Source organism: Sciurus vulgaris, assembly GCF_902686455.1.
Source record: "Sciurus vulgaris genome assembly, chromosome: 6".
In the NCBI taxonomy this organism is placed as follows: Eukaryota; Metazoa; Chordata; class Mammalia; order Rodentia; family Sciuridae; genus Sciurus; species Sciurus vulgaris.
The window spans coordinates 49,069,905-49,097,796 of NC_136466.1; the positions used below are offsets into that span (position 1 = coordinate 49,069,905).

Sequence of the window (27,892 nt, forward strand, 5' to 3'; positions counted from 1 at the left end):
TGTCCTTTAAAATTTAATTTGGTGGTATTGTGACTAAAACTGGGAGGAAGAGGAAGGGCCAGAAAGACTGCTGTACATTTTAGTTGGTGCTTTTATCCAGCATGAAAACAAAAAAGGAATGGCTTTTCTGAGATCTAGCTTCAGTTGCAGCATAAACTCTTTATTAGAAGTTTGTATTATCTGCACTCTGAGGAATAAAATATGAATTCCTTCCTTGCCTAATTATTTAAAACAGTTTAAAAACAAAAAATAAAATTGCCTTTTTCAGTATGATGTGGGTATTGTGCCTTGGGGTCAGTGTTAGTACAGTGGTATGACTGAATTAAAATGAAATTTCATTTCTCAGTCTACATGAATGAACCACATTTTAAAACTTAGTGAACAACTATACTTTCCATTTTGGGAAAAAGTGAGAGCTGAGGCAGTGAAAGGTAATAAAAATGACTTTGATTTTGAGAATGAGATTTCTTTCTTAGGGTTTTTACTGAAGACTTATTTTTTTATTTATTTTTTAACAGTACACAGTACTAATAGTAAGGACCTATCTTACTGAATTTCCACAAAGTGGACCTAGCTATGAAATGACAAACTTGATAAATAAAATATTATAATTTCTAAGAGTACCCATTTATGCTCCCTCCTAATCATTGTTTCCCAAGTAATAACTACTATCCTGATTTCTATCACCCTAGATTAATCTCACTTGTTTTTTGACTCAAAGTAAATGAAAACATAAGTTTTATGTCATGATTTTTTAATGCAGTATTATAAAATTCATCCATGTTCTTCTCATTTAAATGTTTTTTTTTTTTTTAATCGCTACATAGCAGTGTCAAACAGCAGTCTAGGGTAAAACCCTTTTGGATGATCTGAGTGGCCCAGTTATTTTCATAATAATACCAAGATTATTTATTACTTCTTTTACATGTATGTGTGGAGTTTTCCAAAGGCGGCACAACCTGGAGACTAATGGAATATCTATGTATTATGTTTTTTTAGTTTTAGTTTCTGAGAGTAAATATCGATAGAGATAATTCACAAAAACTAAAGCTAATGGGTGAAGTGACTGATCTTAGTACATTTTTAAGTATAAAGGATTCCTCTTTTTTAAAGAGCCCATCCTCCACCTACTGAAACTTTAAAAAAAATTTTTTTTTAGTTGTAGATGGACATAATACCTTTGTTTTATTTATTTATTTTTATGTGGTGCTGAGGATCAAACCCAGTGCCTCACAAGTACTAAGCAAGCATTCTACCACTGAGCTATAACACCAGCCTCAAGTATAAAGGATTCTTGAGACCAGAAAGTTTGAGAACCATTGCTTTAGAGTATTCCATTTTGTGATTATGCTACAATTTATAATGACCATTTCATTGTTGGTAGTATTTGAATTGGTTCTAGTTTGGCACTATTAAGAATAGAGCAGTGAATATTCTTGTACATTCTCTGGAGTATACATGGACACATTCTGTTGAGGTTTTAGGGGCAAAATTACTGGATCATAGGGTAAGTATATGTTTAGTTTTCCAAAGTAGTTGTACCATTTTACATTCCTATCAGCATTTATGGAGTTCCTGGTTACTTTACATCCAAATAAGGCTTTTTTAATTATGGGAAGAATTGGAAGAAAATTGTTTAATTTATACCAGTGTATCTTTATAAGACATTATGTGGTGGCATAGTAGAGGGAGTAAGAGTATGTTCAGTGACTTTGCTTATACTTAGTTCACGCTCACTCATGCATCATACTGAGACATTGAGCCAATAGCTCAGTCTAAGATTGAGCTTCATTATTGGTTAAATGGTGTGATTATAATATGTACATCATAGGATTTGTTGTGAGGTTTAAATGGAACACTAGTGAAAAGCCCTGAATATTGGCCCTGCAGCATAATGCTGAATAAAGGGAAAATGGGTCTCAGAAAACTATAGTCAGTGAAAAGATAAAAGAAAGCACGGAGTGAGTATCATATTTGGAGGCATATAATGTGTACCTGTTCCTCATCAGTGATATTAATTATGATGACCAATCAAGGTGTTGCCCAATTTCTGTATTATATATAACAAATTTGGAGTTTTTCTTTCTTGCAAGTAATAAATGATTTGTGAAGAGACACTTTAGAATTATATAGCCATCCTTATTATCAAAGTTTTCCTCAGAATTGAGTATCCATTGATGAATGTTTCCTGGTACCTTTTTTTAAAAAGAATCTCCTTTCATTTTTTTTTTTTTATTTGTTTTGGTTTTTAATGGTACCAAGAATAGAACCCAGGACCTTGTGCATACTAGATAAGCACTCTGCCCCCTGAGCTACATCCCTATCTCTTTTTAAAATTTTACTTTGAAACAGCATCTTGCTAAGTTGTTTAAGTTGGCCTTGTGCTTCCTGCCTCAGCCTTGCAAGTACCTGGGATTACAGAGAGGCACCACTGCACCTAGCTAAAGCACCTCCTTTCTTTACAGCATAACAAGATGTTTCTAGTTCCTTTTACTAGAGGATAATATTAGAGAACATGTTCAAGATGCTGGATGTGCTCATTTCTAGCAGAATGTCTTTGCTTCTTGGTTCTTTCAGTAGATAGAACCAGCCCATATCCACATCAACATGAAACTGTCTATATTTTGGAAAGCATGAGCTTATGCCCATATTTCTAATTGTAATTTAAGTCTACTGACTCTATCGTGCTTTTTCCCCTTTCATATCTTTGTACCTTCTAACACAGTGCAAACCTTGGCTCATTTACTCAATCAAATTAAACATTTAAATATTTAGGAATTGCATTGTTCATACTATTACAATAAACAGACCTACACAAGGTGCTTAGAATTTATTTACCTCTTCCCACCCTGCTCAAGACTGAAATTTTGTGCTCTGGTCAAATTCTGTGTTCATAAGTTACTCTGTCCTTCCTGCCAGCCTTCTTTGCACATGAATATAGTATTCATTTGAAAGGGAATTAGTTCATTTGTTTCACTTTGCTTTTAGTTTTCAGTTTTTCCTATTCTTCATTTTTATTCATTTAATTTTTTAATATCTATGATATTAACATGCTTTTAAAAGCCATGACTATACAAAAAAATCATACTTAGAAGTCTCACTTTGTCATAGTTTTGTGCTGTTATAACAAACAGGGCAATTTATAAGGAACAGAAATTTAGCCTGTAGTTCTAGAGACTAGGAAATTCAAAACTGAAGAGCTGTTTCTGGTGCTGGCCTTCCACTGCATCATTCCCTGGCAGAAAGCAGAAGAAAAAGAGAATATATATGTGTGTAAGAGGGAAGAAAGCTGAACTAATCTTTTTATGAGGAATCTACTCTAGTGATGACAACATTAATCCATATGTGAGGGCTTAGTCCTCATGGCCTAATTGTGTTTTGAAGGTTCCACCTTTCAATCCTGTTGGATTGGAGATTCAGTTTCCAGCATGTGAGTTTTGGGGTCATTCAAAGTATAGCATGTTTTTTTTGTTTTTTCCATTCTGTTCTTCCTCCCTTGGTAGGTAACCAATTTTATTGTTTCCTGGTTTTTCCTTCTTTTATTTCTTTATGTAATAATAAATATATATTTTATATTTTTCTTGTTCCATAAACAAAAGTAAGATATCCATATATACCTTTTTTTTTGTCTGTATGATACTGGGAATTGAAATAGAGACTCAAATATTGCCAGGCAAGTGCTCTACAACAGAGCTATAATACCAGCCCCATTTTCAAAGTTTTATTTGAGAAAGGTCTTGTTAAATTACTCAGGCTGGCCTTGAATTTATAATCCTTCTGCCTGAGCCTCCTGATTATCTGGCAGGTGTGCGCCACTCTACCCAGCTGTATATGCCTGTTTTTATTTTGCTCTTTTCCTTTGATCACTACCTGTTAGTTCATAGACAACCTTCTAATTCTTTTTACACCTGTGTATACTGCATTGTGGCTATAGATCATGGTTTTTCAATGAATAATCTGTGTAGCAGGATTTTTAAGGAAACATTGAAAATGATTAAGAAATTGAACAAAATACAAGTATGATTTATCATTAGTGCATCCTTTAATTACATAATCAAACTGTAAATCTTAAAATTCTGTAGCTGAGGAAATAAGGATTTTTTATTATAAATCACTGGCATAGTATCAACTCATGAAGTGTATAGTGAAGTTTTTTGTTGTTGTTTGTTGGTTTTTGTTTTTTGTTTTTTTTTTTTTTTTTTGCCTCCTGGTAGTTTGTTGCCATTCATTAATTATAACAGAGAAGAAAGTGAGGACTGAATGAGGAAAAAAATGTATTTCCTCATTTTTATCTCCATCTTTTATAATCCACATGAAGATCAGTGATCTCATTCAATTTAAAATTTTACCAAAGCTAGAAATAGGCAGCTTTGCAACTTCTAATACTGTCCCTAAGAAAAGTCTTATGACAACATTGATAGTATAATATAACTGCAGCAAAAGAGCTAGGGCAGTTCAAAACTATATAAATCTTTGAACTATGAAGCATTAATTGTGTTATGAATTTATCCTTTCCCTCTATAGGATCAAGTGTTTATTGCTGGGACAACTTTGTATTTTTCAACTCTGCAAATGTAATACTTGCATTTAATATTTATTCATGAGCTACTTCAAGATGCATACACAATGTGGGACGATTTGGAGATACCCTTAACAAAAATATTTGCAATGTATTATCTGAAATTAGGTAAAGAATTTTAGGTATAATGAAAGAAAGATGAAATTTAAATGCATAGTTTTAATCCAGTTACTAGAAGCTGAAACGTTTAAAAGTGAGCAGTTGTAAATTGTGAACATGCAAAATTTAAACAGTATTTTGAGAAGCTGTGACAATCAGTATTTTGTCCATTTAATATCAAGGAGAAAATCGGTTTTGAGATATTTGAGTATTATGAGTATAAAACAACTCAAATTCATGTTCAGAATTTATTCTTGTTAATGGACTTGTGACAAGCCTTGTGATCCTATTGTGACTATTTATATTTGAAGGCAGAAATTAAACAAATTTTGGGACTGGGGTTGTGGCTCAGTGGTAGAGTGCTTGCCCTGCCATGTGTGAGGCACTGTGTTCAATTCTTAGCACTGCATATAAGTAAATGAAGGTCCATCAACAACTAAAAATATCTTAAAAAGAAGAAATTATACAATTTTTTTTGTTAACTGAGGAATTTTTCTACTGTGTTATATTAGTGGTATCCTACTATATTATTTTTGATTCCTTTTAGAATTAATTTCAGGCAAGCATATTGAACTAGGAAAGGCATGGAAATAGCATTAGGCCAAGGGGAAATACTGGTGAATAATATTGGCTAAATTATATTGTTACATTGTGCATGTATGAATATATAACAATACATCCCACCATTATGTACAACTTTAATGCCCCAATTAAAAATTGTGGGGGGAAAAAAAGAGGTTAGGGTTCTTAAGAACACTGCCAGGAAGTAACCAGTTTATTTTGGCCTTGCTTTTTTTTCTTAGTAATATGAGCATATTTATTTGTATGTTATCACAAGTCCCCTTTCTAATATTTTTGATAGCTTATACAGAGCCATTTTGGTAGGAAAGAAGGAGGTAAATGATATACAAAAATGTAACTTTTAAAATTTTAACATTGTATATGCAAGAGTGATGAGAAAGTAAGCAATTGCTAAATCATTAAGAAATTAGGTGGAAAACAGTTTGTGATGGATATATAATTGTCATCATGTTATTTTGTGAGCCTGCCTATAATATGTGAATCTTAGGACAATTGTGTCCTCAATGAAAGAAGTTTCTATGATCAAAGAAGAAGGGAAAGAAAAAGACACAAAAAGAATTCTGTTCTACTAATTATTGTAAAATTCAAATGCTTACCAACAGTCCTTGAACTATGTACCCTTTTGTTGGTTTGGTTATGGTTTTTGCTTTTGTGAAATTAAATACCTCACTTATTCCATAGCTATTTATAAAACACTAGCTGCGTTTTAGGCCTTTCTGTTAGAATTTGGAACTAGAGCAGAGAACAAAATAAACTTGAATCCTACCTAAACAAGCAAACCAGACATTTAAAAATCATGATATATACCATAAAGAAAAATAGAGACCTGAATGTTGAAGCCAGCTAGACAAAGACCAGGCAGATAAAACTCAGGTAAAGCACCTTGAGATGGCAAAAAGAACAGAAGGAAGGGCAGTGTAGGGACAGGAACCAATTGAGAGAAAGAAAGATTAGCCTGGAGATGGATTTGTAGGACTATAATTTAGGGTATTGACTATGATAAGGAGTTTGGATTTTATTCACAGTGCAAGTGGAAAACTGTTCAAGACATTTAACCAGGGAAAATTACTTAAACATTTAAAGAAATCATCCTGTGAAAATGAAATAGAAACAAGAATGGAAGCAGGCAATTAACAGTAGCAGTGCAGGAGCAAGGTGATGGTGGCTTAGACAAGATTGACAGCATACAGTGGTGATGAGAGAGTAGGAACAGTTCTACAGATAGGGCTGACAGGATTTGCTGTTGGACTATACATAGGAAAAGGGGGAAATAATTCCAAGTAAAGGGTTTTTGTTTATTTGTTCAGTTTGTTTGAAACACAGTATTTAATGCCTATATTCTACATGACACATGTTTTCTTGACACTTTTATTATTTTTGTTTTATTTTAATTAGGCATACGCATCTGGATGTGACATTGTAATACTGGGAAGTGACTTCGAAAGATTACAGATAATACCAGGAGCTAAACATGGAAATATTCAAGTGGGTTGTGTAGACTGTTCAATGCAACAAGGCAAGGTTTGTAATCTTGTGGTAATATTCAGATTTGTTTTGAGTATGGTTTTTGTCAGGATAATCTATGGAGTATGAATTTCCTCATAAGACTTGCCTTGTTTCAGGTATAAGGTATCTGCAAATTTTTTTTGCTAAGAGGCATTTTAGAGAGTCTCAGAAATTCTGTTATTATATAATTTAAAAATATGATATAATCTTCTTTGAGTTGAGAAGTGTAATACTTATTACTTTTAGAATTGGTCTAAAACTTATTTAAAAATTAATTGGATTGAGGGAAAGTAATGATAAATATTCAGTTTGTTTATATATTTACAATTTTTTTTTTTTTTGAAGAAAAATCTTTTGGTAAAGTCTGTGCTAGCAGATAGTTATCTCCTTATAACTTCTAGATAAACTTTGTATTGAATGGACAATTAACTTCTAAAATCTATAATATTAATTTCCAAGTACATGAGAAAAATGAAAAACTTTGCCTGAACTTCTTTTGCATATGAAAAGTTCAAAAGGCAGCCCTTTAAAGTAAAATAGCAACAGCAAAAATAAAAGAAATGGCATACAGTTTTTCTAGGTCAGGTTAAATACAGTTCTGTATAGTACCAGTATGGGCATCCTACTAGTAGGCAGTATGTATAAACTTTAAAAAGCATTATATGTCATAGATACCAGGCCTGTTTATAACTGGGCTGAACTTTGCCAATTCATTTTCCCTTGCCCACAGATATTTAGCTACATTGTTTGACCATTCCAGTAGAATTTTTTTTTTTTTTTGGTCCTAGGGCCTCATGCATGCTAATCATGCATTCTATCACCAAGTTATGCTCCTAACCCCACTGTAACATTTCCTGTGAGGAATAAAAATTATCATATAAGAATCCACACACACCCCCCACCTTTAAAAAATGTATCCTAATTTCTGATAAATCTGGCAGTATAAAAAGTTAGTATTGGGGACCTAAAGGTACTCGGTAAAAGGAGTTTGTATTGTTATAGTCTTTACCTATTTGTTTTACTACTGTTCTTTTGTTACCTGTGTCTCTTCACAAATATCTCTCATCTTTCTCTTGTTTAGGTATTTTATTATTATTTATTACTATAGTACAAATATGATCTTTGTTATGGAATGCTAAAATTCTTGAATTTTTTTCATTCTCTTCATGCTTGATTGCCTGGCTTTGTAATTCTGTACTTTACTTTTTACTGTTATATGAAAACTTGTTTATATTATCCAAACTCAGAACTGATTGTTTGAAATCTAATTTAGTAATGTTCGATGAAAGTACATTTTATGATGAACTAAACTACATGTCAGAGTTCAAAGCCAGGTCAGATTAATGAGGCACTTAGCAGCTCAGTGAGACCTTTTCTCTAAATAAAATATAAAAAGGAACTGGGGTATGTGGCTCAGTGGTTAAGCACCCCTGAATTCAATCCTTGGTACCAAAAAAAAAAAAAAAAATAGAACTATTAAGAAGATAGTTTCCATGTGTATTTTTATAATATCTATACTAATGTTCAGTGCTAGAATTCCAACCCAGATGGGATGGTCCTCAAAACTGATGTTCTTAAGTATTAGTGAATGAAATTGTGTGTATGGACATATTTAAAATTATATTATTCATTCCTTTTGCTCTTTGATCCATAAGTAATTTTTTTTCTTTTATCTTTCAAAAGATTGCAGCATCCTATGGAAACGTTATCTCCATTTTTGAACCAGTTAATCTACCAAAAAAAAAGAAAAATTTAGTAAGTAATTTATCTTTTTTCCTTTAGGATTTGAAATGTCTTTAATATTAAGTGTGTAAAATTAGAGCAACCATCAAATAACCGTATAAATGATACACTGTAATTTAAGATACATGTTAAATCTCATTAATTTCTAATAAAGTATATTTACATCTTTTATTATTATATAGTTATACTAAATCATGCCATTGAATTGTCTTGAAATGCCTTACTTCTTTTTCTTCTAATATTTTTTATTTTATAATATGTATTTTGAAAGGTCAATAACTTAAAGTTTGACAGTTAATTTTATTGCTAGTGTCAAATACCATTATGTAGCCTTGTGTGGGACTGTATTCTTGATTTAGATCTGTGTTCATATGTATTTTGTTTTTAAAGTTACATGTTTTATTTTCAGGTTCTTTTTTTATTTTTATTATTATTTTTTATTATTTTTTGATTCATTGCACACAAATGAGGTACAACAAAGAAGAATAAAATTATGGCATTTGCAGGTAAATGGATGGAGTTGGAGAATATTTTCAGGTTCTTAACATACTTCTAGAACCTAGTTTCTTGCTCTTATATTCTTGTATACATAATGTAATGTCAATGATTTTTTTCTTCATAAGGAAATGATATTCAGAAATACTTAACAAAATCTGGTTTATCAATAGTTAACAAATATTGGTAATATATAGTAGATTGTATAGGTGCTTCAGTGCTTTTAAATATAACAGATAACCACATTATTTTCCCTTCTTCCAGTGAAGATTAGTAATTTAAACCATATGAAAGAAGATAGGTATAGTGTAGTTGAAAGAGCAGTGTGTTCACACTCTTAGGACTGGTTTCTATCTCTGATTCTTTCTAGCTCTTTAAATCTAAGCAAGTCAGCTTAAGTTTTTTGTTCTACTCTGAAATTGATGAATAACCTATTCATTCTTTTTTAGAAAATATTTTTAGTTGTAGAGGGACATAATAACTATTTTTTTATGTTGGTGCTGAGGATCGAACCCAGTGCCTCATGCATGCTAGCCAAGTGCTTTACCACTGAGCTACAGCCACAGCCCTCATTCTTGATGTGGTTTTTGTAAGGATGACATATTAAAAACTGTGTAGAAATGGAAAGAATTCAAATATGTTTTATAGTAGAAATACCTTCAAATATCTTTTTGATCATTTTCATGGCATTTTCACTTATCTCACAAATTACTCTAACCTAGTTTGAACAGCTATTATTCTTTTCCTTCCTTTTTAAAAATAAGACAGTGGAGACCCAAAGAAAATAAGTGATTTGACCAACAGAACAACTGTTGAGCAATATACCTAAGAGTAAAACTACCTGATTATTCAGGTTTGGTGGCACACACCTATAATCCCAGCTACTCAGGAGACTTGAGGCAGGAAGGTTGCAAGTTTGAGCCAGCCTCAGCATTTTTAGTCTACTATAAAACACTGTTTAATTCTTCCCATTTCTTCATAGTCTTTAATATGTCATCCTTAAAATAACTCCATCAGGATTGACTAGTATTTGTCTTTACTTAGCCAGCACTGCAGTCAGACTTCTCATGTCAGTAGTTAATAATTAATATTTGTCTTGTTCTGAGGGTGAGGTCAAATGCCCATGTTCATAGGTATAAGTTCACATCCTGAAAACAAGAAATGTTCGAGTCTTCTAAAGAGTTTTCTTAAACAAGTATTTTTAATTGCTTGAGAGGAGAGACAGATCAACTAACTGACCCTTTCCTGTGTCAGCAGCACCAGTGACATTTTCTGTGGGTCAGGTCTGAGATCCCCAGTGGTCATGTAAAATAATGGAACACTTAAAGAGAAAATGTTCATAGGCTTGGTCATTCTGAAACCAGTTTATTTCTTGTTTCATAAACTAATTCAAAAACATTAGAAATAATCCATAAGTAGTTCTATGAAAATAAAATTACTAAAAGGGAGAAAAAAAACAAACATTAGCCAGGGCCAATAGCATGTGCGTGTAATTGCAGTGGCTCAGGATGCTGAGGCAGAAAGATCACAAGTTCAAAGCCAGCCTTAGCAATTTAGCAAAACCGTAAGCAACTTAGTGAGCCCCTGGCTCAAAATAAAAAATAAAAAGGGTTGGGGATGTAGCTCAGTGGTAAAGCACCTTTGGGTTCAATCCCCAGTACCAAAAAACAAAGCAAACAAAAGAAGACTGAATAGGTATTAGTCAGTTTCAGCGTTGAACAAAAAACTTCTTAAGCCAACTTGCTTAGGTTCATAATAGTTGTCTCAAAATAAAAATTTTTAAAAAGTCTGGGGATAGAGCTTAGAGGTAGAATATTCCTGAGTTCGATTCCCAGTACCATAATAAATAAATAAATGAATAAATAATTTTTTAAAAACTACCTGTACAGGTGTGATTACTTCTTTGTGTTAATGAAAAATATTTTCTCTGAGTTAATTGATAGGTATCTTTAAAATTGGAAGAAGTGTTCATAGCTCTCCTGATTTCTGTGCTTTTTTTTTTTTTTTTTTTTTGCGGTGCTGGGGATCAAACTCAGGGCCTTGTGCTTCGAGGCAAGCACTCTACCAGCTGAGCTATCTCCCCAGCCCTTCTGTGCATTTTTTAAAAATTTGTTCTTATTAGTTATACATGACAGTAGTGATTTCTACGTGTTTATAGATTACCAGTGAATCTAATATTAGAGGCTCTTATAGCCTATGAATTAACAAATTGGCAATACTAAAAATAAATTTTGGAAGTTTTTTACCCTGCCCAGAACAAAGTATTTCAGTAACTATATGTTGAATGTAAAAATCAACTGAAAAACAATCAGTATTTTATTTTAAAATGTCTATATTAATAAGACTTGAACTGTGTAAAATACTCAACAAGAGACTAGTTTATTTGTAGGCAGTACTGACTTTGCAGAGAAGAAAACAAAAACTTGAGAAGGAAAACTGGATCAAATGGAAAAATCACCATTTGACTGGAAGTTACACCAAGTCTACATATAATTTTAGAATATGATTTCAGAGACTATACATCCTCATTAAAAAGATTATTCCATGTTCTCTATACATTCTGTAAAATTCTTTTGAGATGCTGGTTCATCATGAGAGGTGTACTTCAGAAATGTTGGTAGACAGGTATATAGATTCTGCCCTGGGAATTTTTACATCTGTAGGCATGGAGTTCTTTCTATGTACATGCATCTTGTTGTAGAAAGGGTTCTGATGTTCAGAGTGATCAAGAGCCATCCTTAAAATGTCATGCTTCATAAAAGTATATTCTGTGTACCACCTCGTATTCAAAATAACCCAGTGTTGGTTTAAAGTGTATTTTCCTATGACCCAAACTGGACCCTTTGAGCCTAAATTTTTGGGCATGGTTCTTGGAAATTTGATCTTTTAATAAATATCTTAGGCTATTCTTTGTTATTCTGAAGTTTGAGAACAATTACATTGAGTTTTTATGGATCTCAATCCATTAGTAAGCAGTGAAATTAATTTAGTAGGCCACAACTTGAATTTTAAAAGAAAATAAATAGAAAATGTTAAAATGTATATCATATGTAGTAAGGGTAATCCCAGGTTTCGTGTGTATATATATGTATACACACACACACATATAGGTATGTATATGTGTGTATGTGTGTGTATTTGTATATGTGTTCTGGTTCATGGTGCAACATGTATCTTCTTACTGATTTGTAGACAAAAACAGTTTGAAGGGAACTGTTTTAAGAAGTAGAAAGGCCTTGCCAGGTGTGATGGTGCACGCCTGCAATCCCAGTGACTCAAGAGGCTGAGGTAGGAGGATTGCAAGCTCAAAGTAAAAAAATAAAATAAAATAAGGGCTGGGGATGTGGCTCAGTGGTTAAGCATTCCTAGGTTAAATCCCTGGTACCAAAAAAAAAAGGTGGCCTTACATTATATAGGAAGTTATTAAGGAAATGCTATATCTCTTCTCAATTTTCCCACATACCATCATGATCTCAGATAGTGATGAAACATTAAAAAAAGAAAAGTTTAAATAGCAGAACCATAGTCAAATATTAAAATTAAACTTTTGACCATAACTATAAAAAAAGTAACAATTTAGTTAACAAAATATATAAGGTGACATGTGCTTTATTAGTTGCTTATACTAAAGAAAGAATTTTGGGTATTCTCTCAGTAATCTCCTCCATCATATATTATTCTGAATGAATTGAACACTTTGTTCTTAAAAATGACTGCATGTATTTTAATAATAAGCCTGAACATACACATTTGATAGAAAAGATGCTTATCATAATTATCTAAATGACTTTTTTTCTTCTAATTTTAGGAAATATATAGACAGTGGCAGAAGAGTGGCCAATTTTTTCTGGAATCAATAGCACACAATATAACTTGGGATCCTACAGGTAAGAAAATAAGGAGCATTAACTGAAATGAAATATTGTTTGCCTATAATGTTGATTTCATTATTCTTATGTATTTCATGTTGTGAGATTATGGCAAATACTAAATTAAGTTTAATAACTGTTTGTGCCCTTGACATGAAGACAAATATGCACTGTAATAAATTATAGGATATGATAAATACTGTAATAAATACTGTAATACTGGTTTTGGAAAGAAACATTATTTTTATCTGGGGAATCAAGGTTTCATTGAGAGGAGGTGCTTTCTAACCTAATCAGATTTTAATAATGAGAATAGGGTAGATGGAGTAGGAGAAAGAAGTAAATTTTAAGATGAAACTATGAGGCATATGTTCAGTTATTTCTGCATTAAAAAATCATCCAAAAATTTAGTGGCTTAAAACATCAGTCATTTTATTGCCTATGATTCTGTGGGGTCAGGAATTACTGCAGGGTTCTGTGGGAGTGACTTATCTCTTATTCCATGTCGTGTTATCTGAAGTAGCTTCTCTGTGGCTGGAGTATTAAAAAGGCTTGTGGGCCTTGGTGCTTGCTGTCTTCTGGAATACTTTGTTTTTCATGTGGCCTTTTTCTTTTGTGAGACTTCTCTAGCAAATTTGGCTAAATTTTACATGGTGGCTGGAGTTAGAATGTGAGAACACAAGCTGCAAAGGTTCCTAAAGCCTGGGCTTGGAAGTTTCAAAATGTCATTCCAGTCACATTATATGGTCAAAGTAAGTTATAAGTCTAGTCCATATTCAAGAGATGGGAGGAATAAAATCCATCTCTTGATGAAAGGTGAAGAAAATCATGTTGCGAGGGGCATGGACATAGGGAGACATGATTTTTTGGAAATGGTTGTTACCATTCTACCACAGTGAGCAGAGCACACAAAGGAAGCATAGATATATTTTAGTAAGTATCAGCACTTCATTGGAACTGAAGTGAGCCCCAGTGAATGATAGTGAAACTATAGCATTTGATGAAAGACCTTTAAAGTCATGATGAAGAATTTCTATTTAATTAATTATTTGTGTATGCTTGTGTGTGCACATGTGCATGCACCTGTGCAGGGAATTGAGCCTTGGGCCTTGTGCATGCTAATCACATTCTGTATCTTTGAGCTACATCCCCAACCCTATTTCTTTTTAATTTTCTAAAAACTATTACAATGGTTTTTTGTTGTGGTGGTAGTAGTGGTAGTACTGGTTGTTTTCATTCCTTGTTTGTTTGTTTGTTTGGTTTTTTGTAGTTCTAGGAATTAAACCCAGGGCCTCACGCATGCTAGACACACACTCTACCACTGTACCCCCAACCTTTAAAACTGTTACAGGTTTCAGAAGAGACAAATGCTGTGCTAAAATTTATTGTTTTTTTTTAAGATTGGTCTACTAGAAGTGTGTTAGACCAAAGGCAGGAGGAATAATAGGAGGCAGAATGACCTTGGGGCAGGATGCACTCACAGTTGTCTATATGAATGGGAGATGATTTGTTTCAGTGCCTTACCATAGTAGGTACTCAATATTAAATGAATTAAGGAATAATGGAAGGAGCACATGGATTTGAAATGCATTTAGTCAGCTGAACTGATACTACTTGACAACTGGATTTGAAATGACTTTGAAAACACCTGTGACTACTAGAAGAATGATATATAGGTATCAGAAGTAGTGAAGCATAGGTGTTGTTTGGACATGTACAATTTGATATGCTTGCATATCAATATAATAATAAGATAGAAACTGAAATCTAGACCATAGTTATCTTTGGAACATAAAAGCCACAAATTTAAATAGAAGAGATAATTTTAGTTTTTACAATATAGTCAATGAAGTAGCTGAGAAAAATGTTGATTCAGAATCTTTAGAATTATTTTAGGAGATAAAAGATATACATATACTCTGAGAATTTTTAGGTCACACATCATTTTAAAACACTTCTTTGCATGAGTTTGTAGGATTGAACCTTACTAGCTGGTAACCCACCTGTTAATCCTTTTTTATTGTTATGTAACAAAATACCTGAACCTGGATAATTATAAAAAGAGACTTATTTTGCTCACAGTTTTGGAGGACAAAAGTTCATGGTTTAGCTTTGCTAAGAGCCTAATGGCATCATGGCTAGAGCCCCTATAGAAGTGAGAGATCACAAAACAAGAAGCCAGAGCAGTGGGTAGGGACCAGGCTTACTCCTTTTATAACAATCTTCTTATGTAAACTAACTAAGGGGTCTCATGAGAACTCTCATAATCCCTTTTGAGGGCAGCATTCCGGTGACCTTCCACTGGACTTTTCCTCTTAGAGTTCTGACCACCTCATCAAGGACAGGCTTATATCAGAGACCCTGCACCTAATAGAAGAAAAAGTAGGCTCAGATCTACATCACGTCGGTTTAGGAGTCAACTTCATTAACAATACTCCTAAAGCATAAGAAGTAAAATCAAGAATCAACAAATGGGATGGCCAAGCTTTTCTCCCTCACTTACTCCTCTGCTGTGGAAAGCTGGGAAATATGATTCTGTCTTTCAGATCTCAGGAAAAAATATAATAAAGTTAGTCTAGTGATTAAAAAAAATGGGATGGAATCAAACTATAAAACTTCTTTGCAGCAAAGGAAATAAAAAAATTTGAAGAGAGAGCCTCCAGAATGAGAGAAAATCTTTGCCATCTGCATCTCAGTTACAGCATTAATCTCCAGGATACATAAAGAAAAAACACCAGAAAAGCGAATAACCCAATTAATAAATGGGCAAAGAAACTGTATAGGCACTTCACAAAAAAAGAAGTATTATTGCGCAACAGATATATGAAAAAATGTTCACTATCTCTAGCAGTTAGAGAAATGCAAATTAAAACTACACTGAGATTTTATCTCACTTTAGTCAGAATGGCAGTTATCGAGAATATAAGCAACAATAAGTGTTGGCAAAGATGTGGGGAGAAAGGTACACTCATACATTACTAGTGGAACTGCAAATTGGTACAGCCACTGTGGAAAACAGTATAGAGATTCCTCAGGAAACTTGGAACTTTGTTCCATTCTATGGTGGTGGTGGTGGTGGTGGTGGTGGTGATGATGATGATGATGATTTTTGAGATAGGATCTTGTTATGTTGCCCAGGCTAGACTCAAACTTTTAATCCTCCCTCCAGCCTCAACTTCCTGAGTAGCTAGAATTACAGACATGTGCCACCATATCCAACCTTAATTATTTTGTACTCTGTATTAATTTTTTTTGAGATGGGGGTCACACTAGACTAGTTTGGAGCTCCTTTTGTGTATTATCTCAGTGAAGGGAGAAACACAGGCCTCATTAAGCTCATCTGTTTGCCCCTTCAGTTATGACCCCTTATTCTAAGGTACAGGTTCAATTATGTAAACCTTGCCCCTATTCCTTCAGAACCTTTTGTTCCCAACTACCTTTAACAAAGTCAAAACTCCTTATGAACTTGGAAAATGCTTTATAGTCTTTCTCTGAAAATTCTTGTTAAAACTTCGTGTCTTTTTCTAGCCTTAGTATGTATCTTATTCCTTGACCATACTAGATTGAGGCACTTTTAGGAAAATATATTGAGCTGTGTGCCTTCATCCCTTTGTTCACCTTAGGTTTCCTATCCGAAATGCCTGTCTTCTTTATTGCTTATTAGTTAACTAAGGATCAGGTTGCATTTCATCACTTTCCCTGATATTTTCACTATAGGTATATATAATTTCTCCCTAAAATTTAATAATACTTTGATCATAATATTTCCATGTCTTCCTCCTGGAATGTGAACTTATCATGTAAAGGGATAGTGTTTTGTCATCGTATCCTGATTGCCTTACACAGTTCATGGTACACGTAAGATTCTTTTTAAATGAGTGATGAATTGAGAGATAGTAAGATCTCTTCCTTTTTTTTTTTGCAAGCTGTTTGAACAAAATTAAAATAGAACCACCTTCTCTTTCCCACGAGTTATCTTTTTTATTTTTAGAAGTTGCATTATCTTTATAGTATTATGTGGATCTTTTGAGCATGTACTGAACTCACTACTAATACCTAAATAATACATGATGAATAATATTTTTTCTAGGTAGTCGTCTTTTGACTGGTTCCAGCTGTTTGCAACTCTGGTCCAATACTAACTTGCAGAAGGCAGCTGAAGGTGAAAATCCAGATAAGACAGATCTTAACTTTGGGGATTGGAGATGCATTTGGCATTGCAAGTAAGCAATTAACTAGGGGATTAAACTGATAAGCCTGTTTTGTGTGGTTTTATTATATTACAAGTGCATTTTAGTTTGTGTAAAACCACACTAGCATTGATAAGTCTGTAACATGCCTTTTCTTGTACACTGTATCCTTTGTTCCAAATATCCATTTAAAAGAAAAAGTAAAAATAACTAGAAAGAAACATAACAAATGTGTAAAGCCTGTATGAAGATCATTAATGGGAAATTTGCTAAATTATGCAAAGAAAGACACTTTTCTTGCTTTTTGAATGGAAAGCCTCCTATTGTGAGGAAGTCTGTTTTTTTTTTTTTAAATATTAATCTATATATTGCTGAGGAGAGATTACATTATCTTGATCCTAGTTCAGTTAGCAGTCTGGCCTGTGGTCCAAGGATATGTATCTTTTGTTCTTTGACACTTAAATTGTATACAAGAGGTCAATGAGTATTTGAAATAAACCAAACTAAAATAAATGTCTGTAATGAAACTTTAAAACAAAAATCCATATATTGGCCATAAACCTTGTCAAAATCCCATTGGAATTTCTACTTTTGAGTATAGTTCTACACTTCATTTGAAAGAACAAAATGGGAAAATCAAGGACATTCTGAAAAGAAAGAGTAATGAGAGTATATATTATAGTAAAGTGAATTCTAAAGCTATAGTTTTTTGAGTTTGTTGTTAATATAGGAACAGACATTAGGTTCCAGGAATTGACTCAACTATGAATGCCTATTCAGTATATTAATTAGCATTTAATATTGGGGCAAATTAGCTAGTGCAGTAGAGGGAAAAGTGAAGTTAGAATCTCTTTCATAGCTGGCACCAAATAAGTTTCAGATGAAAACTTATTGGAAAAATTGAATTTCTATATAATGAAACAAAAAGATTGGGGGGAGGATGGAATTTCCACGTTTTAGAGTGCCAGTACCAGTATGGTAGTTACCACTTGCTATTGAGCACTTGAAATGTAGTTAATCCCAATCGGGATATACCAAAAGATACACTGAGTATTGAAAAAACTTAACACACACAAAAAATGTAAAATATCGGGTGTGAGGGGCCCAAGTTGTGATTTCTGGTGAACTCGAGGGCATTTTCATGGCTTCTTCCTCAGCTGAGTCGTTCCTCTCGTCCAGATGTTCTTCAATTCGGTGCTCCCCCAGCCCCAGCTTGGCGTCCTGAGAAATGCCTGGTCTTCACACTACCCTCTGCAGTCCCTTCTAACTGGTTATGAATGTAGCTGTCATGATGAACACACTTCTTATGGAGAAACAGGAGTCCCAGTTCCTCCTTTTGGATGTACCTTCTCTTCTGCTCCCAATATGGAACATATATTAGCAGTTGCCAATGAGGAAGGCTTTCTTAGATTATATAACACAGAATCACAAACTCGCAGAAAGAAGTGCTTCAAAGAATGGATGGCTCACTGGAATGCTGTCTTTGACTTTGCCTAGGTTCCTGGTGAATTTAAACTTGTTGTAGCAGCAGGTTATCAAACAGCCAAATTTTGGGACGTGAAAGCCAGTGACCTGATTGGAATGTGCAAAGGTCATCAGTGCAGCCTCAAGTCAGTTGCCTTTTCCAAGTTTGAGAAAGCTGTATTCTGTACAGGAGGAAGAGATGGCAACATTATGGTCTGGGAGACCAGGTGCAACAAAAAAGATGGGTTCCGTAGGCAAGTGAATCAAATCAGTGATGCTCACAATACCTCAGACAAGCAAACACCTTCAAAACCCAAGAAGAAGCAGAATTCAAAAGGACTTGCCCCTCCTGTGGATTTCTAGCAGAGTGTTACTGTAGTCTTCTTTCTAGGTGAGAATACATTTTAGTCTCATCAGGAGCTGTGGATGGGATAATCAAAGTATGGGATTTATGCAAAAATTATACTGCTTATCTACAAGAACCCATAGCATCCAAGTCTTTCCTGTACCCAGGTAGCAGCACTAGAAAATGAGAACATTTGAGTCTGATTTTGAATTCTACTGGCTCTACTTTATTTGTTAATTGCACAGATGACAATATCTACATATTCAATATGACTGGATTAACGACTTCTCCAGTGGCTATCTTCAATGGACACCAGAACTCTACCTTTTATGTAAAATCAAGTCTCAGTCCTGATGACCAGTTCTTAGTCAGTGGCTCCAGTAATGAAGCTGCCTACATCTGGAAGGTATTCACACCCTGGCATCCTCCTACTGTACTACTGGGTCATTTCTCAGGAGGTCACATCTGTGTGCTGTGTCCATCTGACTTTACAAAGATTGCTACCTGTTATGATGACAATACACTAAAAATCTGGTGCTTGAACAGAGGCTTAGAGGAGAAACCAGGAGGAGATAAACATACTATAGGGGGTTGGGCCTCTCAGAAGAAGAAAGAGGGAAGAGCCGACCTAGTAACAGTAACGATTAGCCAGAGTACTCCTGCCAAAGTCCCCAGAGTAAAGAGCAGTTCGTCTGTTTCCTCCCCATCATCTGCAGATTGTGCTCCAAGTTGCGCTGGAGACCCTCCTCTTCCTTCATATACACCCACATTCTCTATTAAAACCCCTCCTGCCAAGAAGAACTCTATGGAATATCCCTGGATCTGTCCTGCTTCAAAAAAGTATACTTTTATTTGAAATACATAATCTTTTCACTATGCTTTTGTGGTTTTCTTTAAATATGTGTAAAAGTGTGATAATCAGATAAATACAATTATATTGGTTAAAAAATATAAAACATCCCATTACATTCATTACAGTATAAAATATGTTGGGTTTCAAAAATTTAGCATCAAAGAAAAGATGTAAACTTTGATTACATGTTGAAATAATATTTTTCCACATTATGCTAAGTAACAATTTTACCTTTTTTTAAGAACATTTTTTAATATGGCTAGTAGGAAGTTTTAAATTACATATTAGATGAAAATGAGTGCTTACATTAGATTAGACGAGTGCTCACAATATTAGAGAATAAAGTAAGTAGGTGAAGGGAAAGTGATGTAGAAGTCACATTTGAACATTTAGCTTAAAAAAAAAAAAAAAAAAAAAAAAAAAAGGAGTTAAGAAGGCCATGAGTAAATGTCAAAGAGTTGAAAGACCCAGAGGAGTGAAGGGAACAAGGTGAAGAGTGGTGCAGGGAATGTGTTCAGAGTTAGGAGACAGTTTAGAGGCCATTGTAAGGTCTTTGCCTTTAAAACAATTTTTTATTTTCTTATTTATTTTTGTCCAGATTGGTCTCAAATTGATGGTCTCACGTAATGCTCTCACCTCATCCTTCCTAGTAGCTTGGCCTATAGGCATGGGTCACTATAACCAGCTACCTTTGCCTTGTTTCATGAAGGAATTGGGAAGCTGGTGAGAGTTTTGAATAAAGGAATACTGAGATCTGATTTCCTTTTAGAGGGTCTGTTCTGGCTACTGTTTGGGAAATAGCAGAAGAAACAAGTTCATAATCATGGATACCAGGCAATTTTATTAATTTGTCTTAGGGTGTCCCTAGGACAAATTACATGCATAAAAATGTGCAGTGATGTTCATTATACCACTTTTTTGTTGTTATTGCAGCAGAAATACAAAGTACTAGTGAACTATTATTAATTTTTTTTAGCATGACTTTATTTTTGTATGCAGTGCTAAGGATTGAACCCAGTGCCTCACATGTTGTAGGCAAGCACTCTGCCAACTGAGCCCTAGGCCTAGCCCAACTATTAATTATTTAATATTTAACATCATTGTATAATGTTTCATAGAAAACCATAAGCCAATAAAATAATGATGTAGATTTTTATATTTATACACATAAACATATATCTTTACATTTAGATATGAAGATATTTGTGACATTTTAAAGTGATTATGTGATATTTCAAAGCAAGCTGTAACTATGACCTCAGTTTCCAGCCCATCCTCTTCTATTCTGTCCTATAGAAAGTTGATAGAGGAGAGTGGAAAGAAGGATCTGGAAGTCCAAGTATTAAAATGTTAACACTGGCCACACACTTTGGTAGATGCCTGTAATCTCAGCTGCTTGAGAGGCTAAGGAAGAAGGATTGCAAAGTCAAAGCTGGCCTCAGCTATTTAGTGAGACCCTAAGCAACTTAGTGAGAACCTGTCTCAAAATAATAAAAAGGACTGGGGATATGGTTCAGTCATTAAGTACTCTTGCATTCAATCCCTGGAACCAAAAAGTAAAAAATAAAATAAAATGTTAACCCTGGTTTTGCCTGAGAGGTTGTGGTGGTTTTGGTGAAATTATAGAAGACTTTATTTTTTTCCTTTTATCCATCCATCAATTTTTTATTAGGTATTTATTACACTTAGAAAAAATTATTTGTACTTGAAATGTGACAATTTCTCCTTGACCTGCTTTGTAAATATGTTTAGTACAGATCTATCTAAGCTTGACATTGAACAAAGAAAATTGGAAAGCAATGATAGTGACAGGTTTTTTAAGGCCAGTATACAGGTGAGAAGTGAAGGCAGTATAAGGAAATGAGCCAAAGTTCCTTTGAGAAGAAAAACTAAGTATATAACAAGTAGATAGATGAAGTGGGCCAGTTGAATTCATGGTTACTTCAAGTTTCCTATTAACCCACACATAATTAATTAAGTAAATGTTACCACAAAGAAGGCCAAATTCATTTTAGAACACTGGTTTATTGTTTGAAAATATTTATAAGAATATAGTGATCCATGACTTTAGAAATTACATTTCCAGATTAAAAATTGAAATCATTCTCTAAGGGAATTCTAAGGACATAAAAGCTATGACTTCTGTTTTAGGCTTTGAAGATGTTGACAAATCATTTATCGTGGGATTTTTAGGGAATGTACTTTTGTTGTTGTTGTTAAAATTTATCTTAGTAACTAGTTCATTTTTAGTTAAACATAAAAATTATGGGGCCTGGTGTATGTAACCCAGTAGTCGAGCATGTGCTTAGCATGTGTGGGGCCCTGGGTTCAGTCCCAGCACTGAAAAAGGATAACTGTACCTTTGCAGCTGGGCACAGTGTGCCTGTAGTCCAGGTTACATGGGAAGCTGAGGCAGGAGGATCATTTGAGCCTGAAAGTTCTGAACCACCCTGGGAAACACAGCAAGGTCCAGTGTCTTAAAAGAAAACAAACAAACAAACAAAAAATTATGAGTGTGAAACTATATTATCACAAATTTTTTATTTAAGCATTTGCAAAAGTATCATTTTTCTTGTTTAATTTTTCTTGTAAATTATTCATTATCTTTAATTTACAGAACTGCTTCCCAAGTTCATTTAATGAAATTTTCACCAGATGGAGAATTTTTTGCCACTGCTGGAAAGGTAAATTGTGAAATACTGTTGTTAAATTGTGTGTTTATACTTTAATTTGAAACTTTAAGAATATTAGCCAGCTTCGTTTTTTTTTTATTTACTTAATTTGAAACATTATTTTCTATTAAAAACTAAATAGCAAAAATTGGTTAAATATTATGGTGTTTAAAAGCAGTATGGTATAATTGAAACACCTTAGACTTAGAGATAGATCTAGATATAAATCTCCCTTTACCAACTTTTTCATCTAGGGCAAGTTAGTCTCTTTGAGCCTTTATTTTCTCATGTGTAAAATAGTATAACAACATCTACTTCATAGACATATATCATTTAATCATAGAATTAATTTAGACAAATTATAAAGTGACTGGCATAGTACCTTCCACGTAGTACCTTCCACGTGGTATACAATCAGTAAGCTATTGCTTTTTCAGTAGTACACATACTTTGTTGTTACCTGTTGATTTCAGAGCAGTGTGTTTTTCTTGAAACTGTTCTATTTTTAATCATTGGTTCACAGAGCAATTCATGAACCACTGGTGGTCTGAAATTGTTTCCATGGCACAAAGCCTTCTACACATTGAGTGTGAGACACTCAAAAATCATAGCAAAATATGTGCGTGTGTGTGTGTGTGTGTGTGTGTGTGTGTGTTTTAAAGAGGAGAGCATTAGAACTGTTCATTTTAATTGGATTTATAGATGGAAACTCAATTACCAATTAAAAGCAGCAGCTAGTAGTTTTTAGTCTACCTTGTTCTTATTTTCCCAAATGAGGTACAAATTTCATTGTACATAGAATACTTTATGTAATATTATTTATTAACTAGTTATTGTCAGCATAGTCTTAGAAAATGAAGTGAAAAGTATTCTTTTTTCATTAATCAGCAATCTTTGTAATGCTGCTGGTGGTACTGCTTTCTTATATGATACTTGGCTTAAGGGGTGAAAAAGCACCTAATTTTATCTTTCAGGCTTTCCCTAATGATTCCATTTTTCATAGTGTGTGGTAATTAGCAAACATTTTCTTGAACATAAAATACACACATTGACACAATTCAATTCTTAAAGGATGCTAATAAAAAATTTCCTTTCTCTATGCTTAATACTTCTTCCCATCTCTAAGTTCCTGACATTGGGAAGGAAAATCCTACTTTTGCTATTTGTCTTAACTTTCAATTTAATTCTAATCTAGATTTTTTGTTGTTGTTGTTTTGTTCTTTTCCCTTAGGATGACTGCCTTTTAAAGGTGTGGTATAATGTAGAAAACTGGCGGACCTCTGTTAACTCTCCAGATGGAAGTTCAGAAAAACAATCTCAAGGAGAAATTGACTTTTCTTTTGTATATCTGGCCCATCCTCGAGCTATAAATGGATTTTCCTGGCGTAAAACAAGCAAATATATGCCTAGGTCAGTGGATTGTTCATTTTTTCCTGTGTGTTAAGAGAACTTTGTCATTGTGATTTGAATTGCTTTTCTCACTTTCAGAGTCCATATCTATAGGACTTAGGAGCCTGTGAAGATGAGAGTAATATTACTTACCCCCTGGCATTTATACCTATGGCTATGAGTCAGTTATGATTGATGCTTAGTATAAGAGCCATGTGAGAAAAGTTTAAGCTATCATAATTGGCTTCCATATCAGATGTATTTAAGTCAAAGTTGTGCATATTTTCTTATCCTTCCTTGAATGAGGTATAGGTTTAACCACACAAACATACCCTAACACCTACATACATACCTAATAGTACTTCCTCTCTTTCCTGTTCTTTGGAAGACTTGATATCACGCTGAATTTTTGCCTGTACTTAAATAATTTGTTGAAATATGGGTAGAACATCCCTTTTAGCATAACATGGCAATTTTCAATTTGGCTATACATTTTACTTTGTCTCTTACCTTTTCACCATTTTGTGAATTTTGTCTTCTGAGTTCTATGAATTTTGACACATCCTAAGCTATCTGTGTTATTGTAATTAAATCATTCATTAACTTTATTTCTGGGCCAATAGAGTATACCTAGACTTTTAGGCTACATACAGTAGACACTGGTTGTTCTTGTCCTTCCTTCTGGTCTGAGAAAGTATAGGTGTAGGAGGGATACTCTAGGGAAAACAATAGTTTCTTCAGAAGATGTGTTAAGAGTCTTTGGGATAAGAGAGAATAGTATGGACAATCTGTATTGTTAGCAAAAGCAAGCTAAACCTAGCTTTGTATGAGTGCTGTTGTTCTGGTATCTCAGACTGTTGCCTACACATGTAGAAATGTGTTTAGAATTGTAAGCCTTTGACAAGTGTTAACTTAGTTTTAAAATTTGGAATGACCCCAGCTGTCATCACCAGCCCTGTTATATCTTTTTGAGGCTCCCTGAGGTTTTTAGTTTTCATTTTTGTTTTACCAGCTGCCTCTGTGTGTATAGTGGCAAGGCTGACCTTTTCTCAAGAGAATAAATGTGATCCCATCAAAGACTGTTACTTTTTCTCACATCTTTTTCACTGGATAATACAGTGGAGTTTGTTTTTGGTTTTTTGGTTTTGTAGACTGTATGTGTTGACCAGGCTGGCCCTGCCTCAGCCTACTGAGTAACTGGGACTATAGATTCACATTACCACACCTGGCTTCAGTTGTTTTGTTTGTTTCCACATAAAATAAAATAAAGATGCTCTCCAACTGACTATGTAAAGGGACTGATGGATTGAGAAAGTAGAATGGGCAGGTTTTTATGATGAGCATTTACTTTTTACTAATTAAAAATTGATAAACGTAGGATAGGTTGAAAGTTTTAGTGATATCCTGCAAGAACCTCCAAAAATTGGTTGCAGGTATCAAGTTTCAAAACCATCTTCAACTGTTATTACATTAAGGTAGAACAGGTGTTAGGGACCCCTACCCATCACATGGTCATTTGAGTAATGACTCAAACAGATCAGAGTAGTCCCACAAGGCCTTTTTTTATACCCCTTCATATTGAATATCTATAAGATATTTTGAGGATATTCACTTGGGGCTAACTACACTTCAGCTTCTTAGCCCTCTCTATGCTTCCGAGTTGTGATCTTTGTTCCTTGCTGTTTTGCTTCTAAGTTCTTATGCCTCTTTTCACTACTTCTAATCATTACCTTCTGCTGTTCCTTTATAAGCCTTTTCATTCTACCAGTTACTTATTGACAGTATAAACCTTGGACTTTTAATTTCATTGCATAGTCTGTGTGTATGTGAATATATTAGAATAAAGAGGAAGGGAGGCTAGGAGAGGGATAAAGAAAAAAGAGGGAGAAAGTGTAGGAGGGTTGAGGGAAGAAGGAAGGGGAAGCAAGGCCTTGCACTTGCTGAGCAAATGTTCTACCACTGAACTACAACCCCACTGAGTTACCTGATAAAGCCTTCTATTGATTGTAGGTTTTAGCCAGATAGAAATTTTGGAACAAGTAACTTCTACATGATATTGTGCCTTTTTCTTCCCTTTTTCTAAACTTGCTGAATTAACCTGGTAGAAGGAAGTCTTTATTGATACGATTTTAGCCTTCTGGATCTTAATGTTTAGGGTTTTTAAAATATATGTGTAATTTTTTTTTTTTTTTTTTTTTTGTAATTTCGAAGAGGTCACAGGAAGGAATGAACTAAAAGTCAAGAAAAAGTAAGGAAGGGAGGTGGTATTGATTTTATCATGAATTTTCTTGTTCTCAATACTTTAGGCATAGGTAAGGCAAGGAGAGAATAAATATGCTAAATAGTTGTTGTAGTATGTTAATGACCAGTGAGTGCATAGATCCCATTACAGAAAGTAAAACTGAAGCATTTTTAAATAATTAAAATATTAACCGTCCACTGAATAAATTGGAAAATTTTATTAGATGATGTAGTTTTTTTTTTTTTATTATCAACTAAGGAATTATGGCTTGATCTTAGTCTTTGCTCTAATTGCAAGAAGACTTATAGATTATTGAAACAAGAACTACTGAATTCTAGGCAGAAAAGAAATAGGCTGGCAAGCATTTATGGTGATAAAATATGTATATGTTGACATTTTTCATAGTTATATTAGTTGTGTACGTTTACTTATAGAACTTTGTAGCATATGTATGATACTACTGTGTAGTGTTTGTATTCTTGCCTCTAATTTTTTTTAAAATTTTTACTATTTTTTATTTTTACATTTTGATTCATTGTATACAAATGGGATACATGTTTTCATTTCTGTGGTTGTACACGATATAGATTCATACCTCTTTATTCCTTAGGGCTTCTGTATGTAATGTACTATTGACTTGCTGCAAAGATAATGTATGTCGTCTTTGGGTAGAGACATTCTTACCAAATGATTGTTTGCTGTATGGAGGTGACTGCAATCATTGGTCTGAACCAATTAATTTAACAAATAACTTCAAGAGAAATACTTCCAGTAAAGAACGAGTTCAAACTGCTCTAGAAGTGAGTATTTTTATTATATATTATTTCCTACAAGTTTTAAAACTTGTACATTGCCAATTTTGTAACAATATAAGAAATCTGTCTTAGGGAAATAATTCTCATAAACTTTTTATTTTTATCTTATTCAAAAATATACTTAAGGACTTTATATACAGCATAAAACTATAAAGTTAATTATTGTGTAACTGTTGATAACAAAAAGTTGATTTTTGACTTAGCTAAAGTAACAAAGTAAAATAGGAGAATGCTGAGATTTAACTAACAATAATTTATTTCCTCTTTCTTAGAACTTGGGGTAGACTAGTCTATCTTATTGTCACTTGTTGTCTTTAGAACCACCAAAACTTAGAGTCTTGAATTAGTTTTGAAAGTAAACATCGACTTTTGATGTTTGGTCTGATTAAAGACAGAATAATAAGACAGACTCTTCTTATTGAAAACAAATGATTTATCTTTGGATTCTTTGAATGATTATGGAACAACTATTTTTCAAATCTGAATAGTATTCTAATGTTTCAGAATATAATTAAATGTATATTTCATTGTATATTCAACATATAGAATCATTGTGTATAATAATAGCTCAAAGAAGTCCTAGACTAGGAATCTGAAGTTTTTTTCTACTTTTAGCTCTGCCTCTTATTAGCTAGATGAGCTTAGATTCCATATAAACTATTTTATCTTATGAAAGATGAGAATGGCAATATTTGTATTGTCTCCCTCATGGAATCAGATGAGAGATGATGATGAAAATACTCTGTAAATTATTAAATATCTTAATGTATTATGGTAATATTCAAAGCTTCCTGGTCACAGGGAGTAAGCTGTAGACAAAGAGAACAGTATACATAAAGATGTCATTGTTCACAGACACATTAGTGGAAAAATCATTTAAGTTTTAAGCTCGGGAAATTAATTTTAAGAAAATAAACCAAATAAAAATTGCAAAGTATTGTGTAAGGTTTAAGAGAGGAACCCACATACTTTAAGTTTTAACATTATTCTTCAGGATTCAAATTTTGATATAAAAAAAATTGAAATGTTTTTACAAATAAAGTTGTTG

The 27,892-nt window shown here is 33.6% G+C and overlaps 1 protein-coding gene and 1 pseudogene across 6 annotated transcripts in view; both read left to right on the forward strand.

Moving 5' to 3' along the window:
* The window catches only part of DMXL1 (Dmx like 1), a 183,729-nt gene that overhangs the window by 15,993 nt on the left and 139,844 nt on the right, over window positions 1-27,892 (forward strand). For 4 of the 5 annotated variants that reach the window (XM_079145662.1, XM_079145658.1, XM_079145659.1 and 1 more), the window contains exons 2-8: window positions 6,656-6,781; window positions 8,450-8,521; window positions 12,813-12,891; window positions 16,964-17,096; window positions 22,344-22,410; window positions 23,630-23,808; window positions 26,640-26,829. In XM_079145662.1, the coding sequence (XP_079001788.1) occupies window positions 6,656-6,781; window positions 8,450-8,521; window positions 12,813-12,891; window positions 16,964-17,096; window positions 22,344-22,410; window positions 23,630-23,808; window positions 26,640-26,829 (846 nt within the window). Of the gene's footprint in view, window positions 1-6,655; window positions 6,782-8,120; window positions 8,367-8,449; window positions 8,522-12,812; window positions 12,892-16,963; window positions 17,097-22,343; window positions 22,411-23,629; window positions 23,809-26,639; window positions 26,830-27,892 lie in introns of those variants that run through there. The other variant, XM_079145661.1, reaches the window with a different exon arrangement.
* Window positions 17,105-20,792, forward strand: LOC306664670 (denticleless protein homolog; annotated as a pseudogene). The gene has a single exon. The product of its transcript is annotated as a denticleless protein homolog (transcript).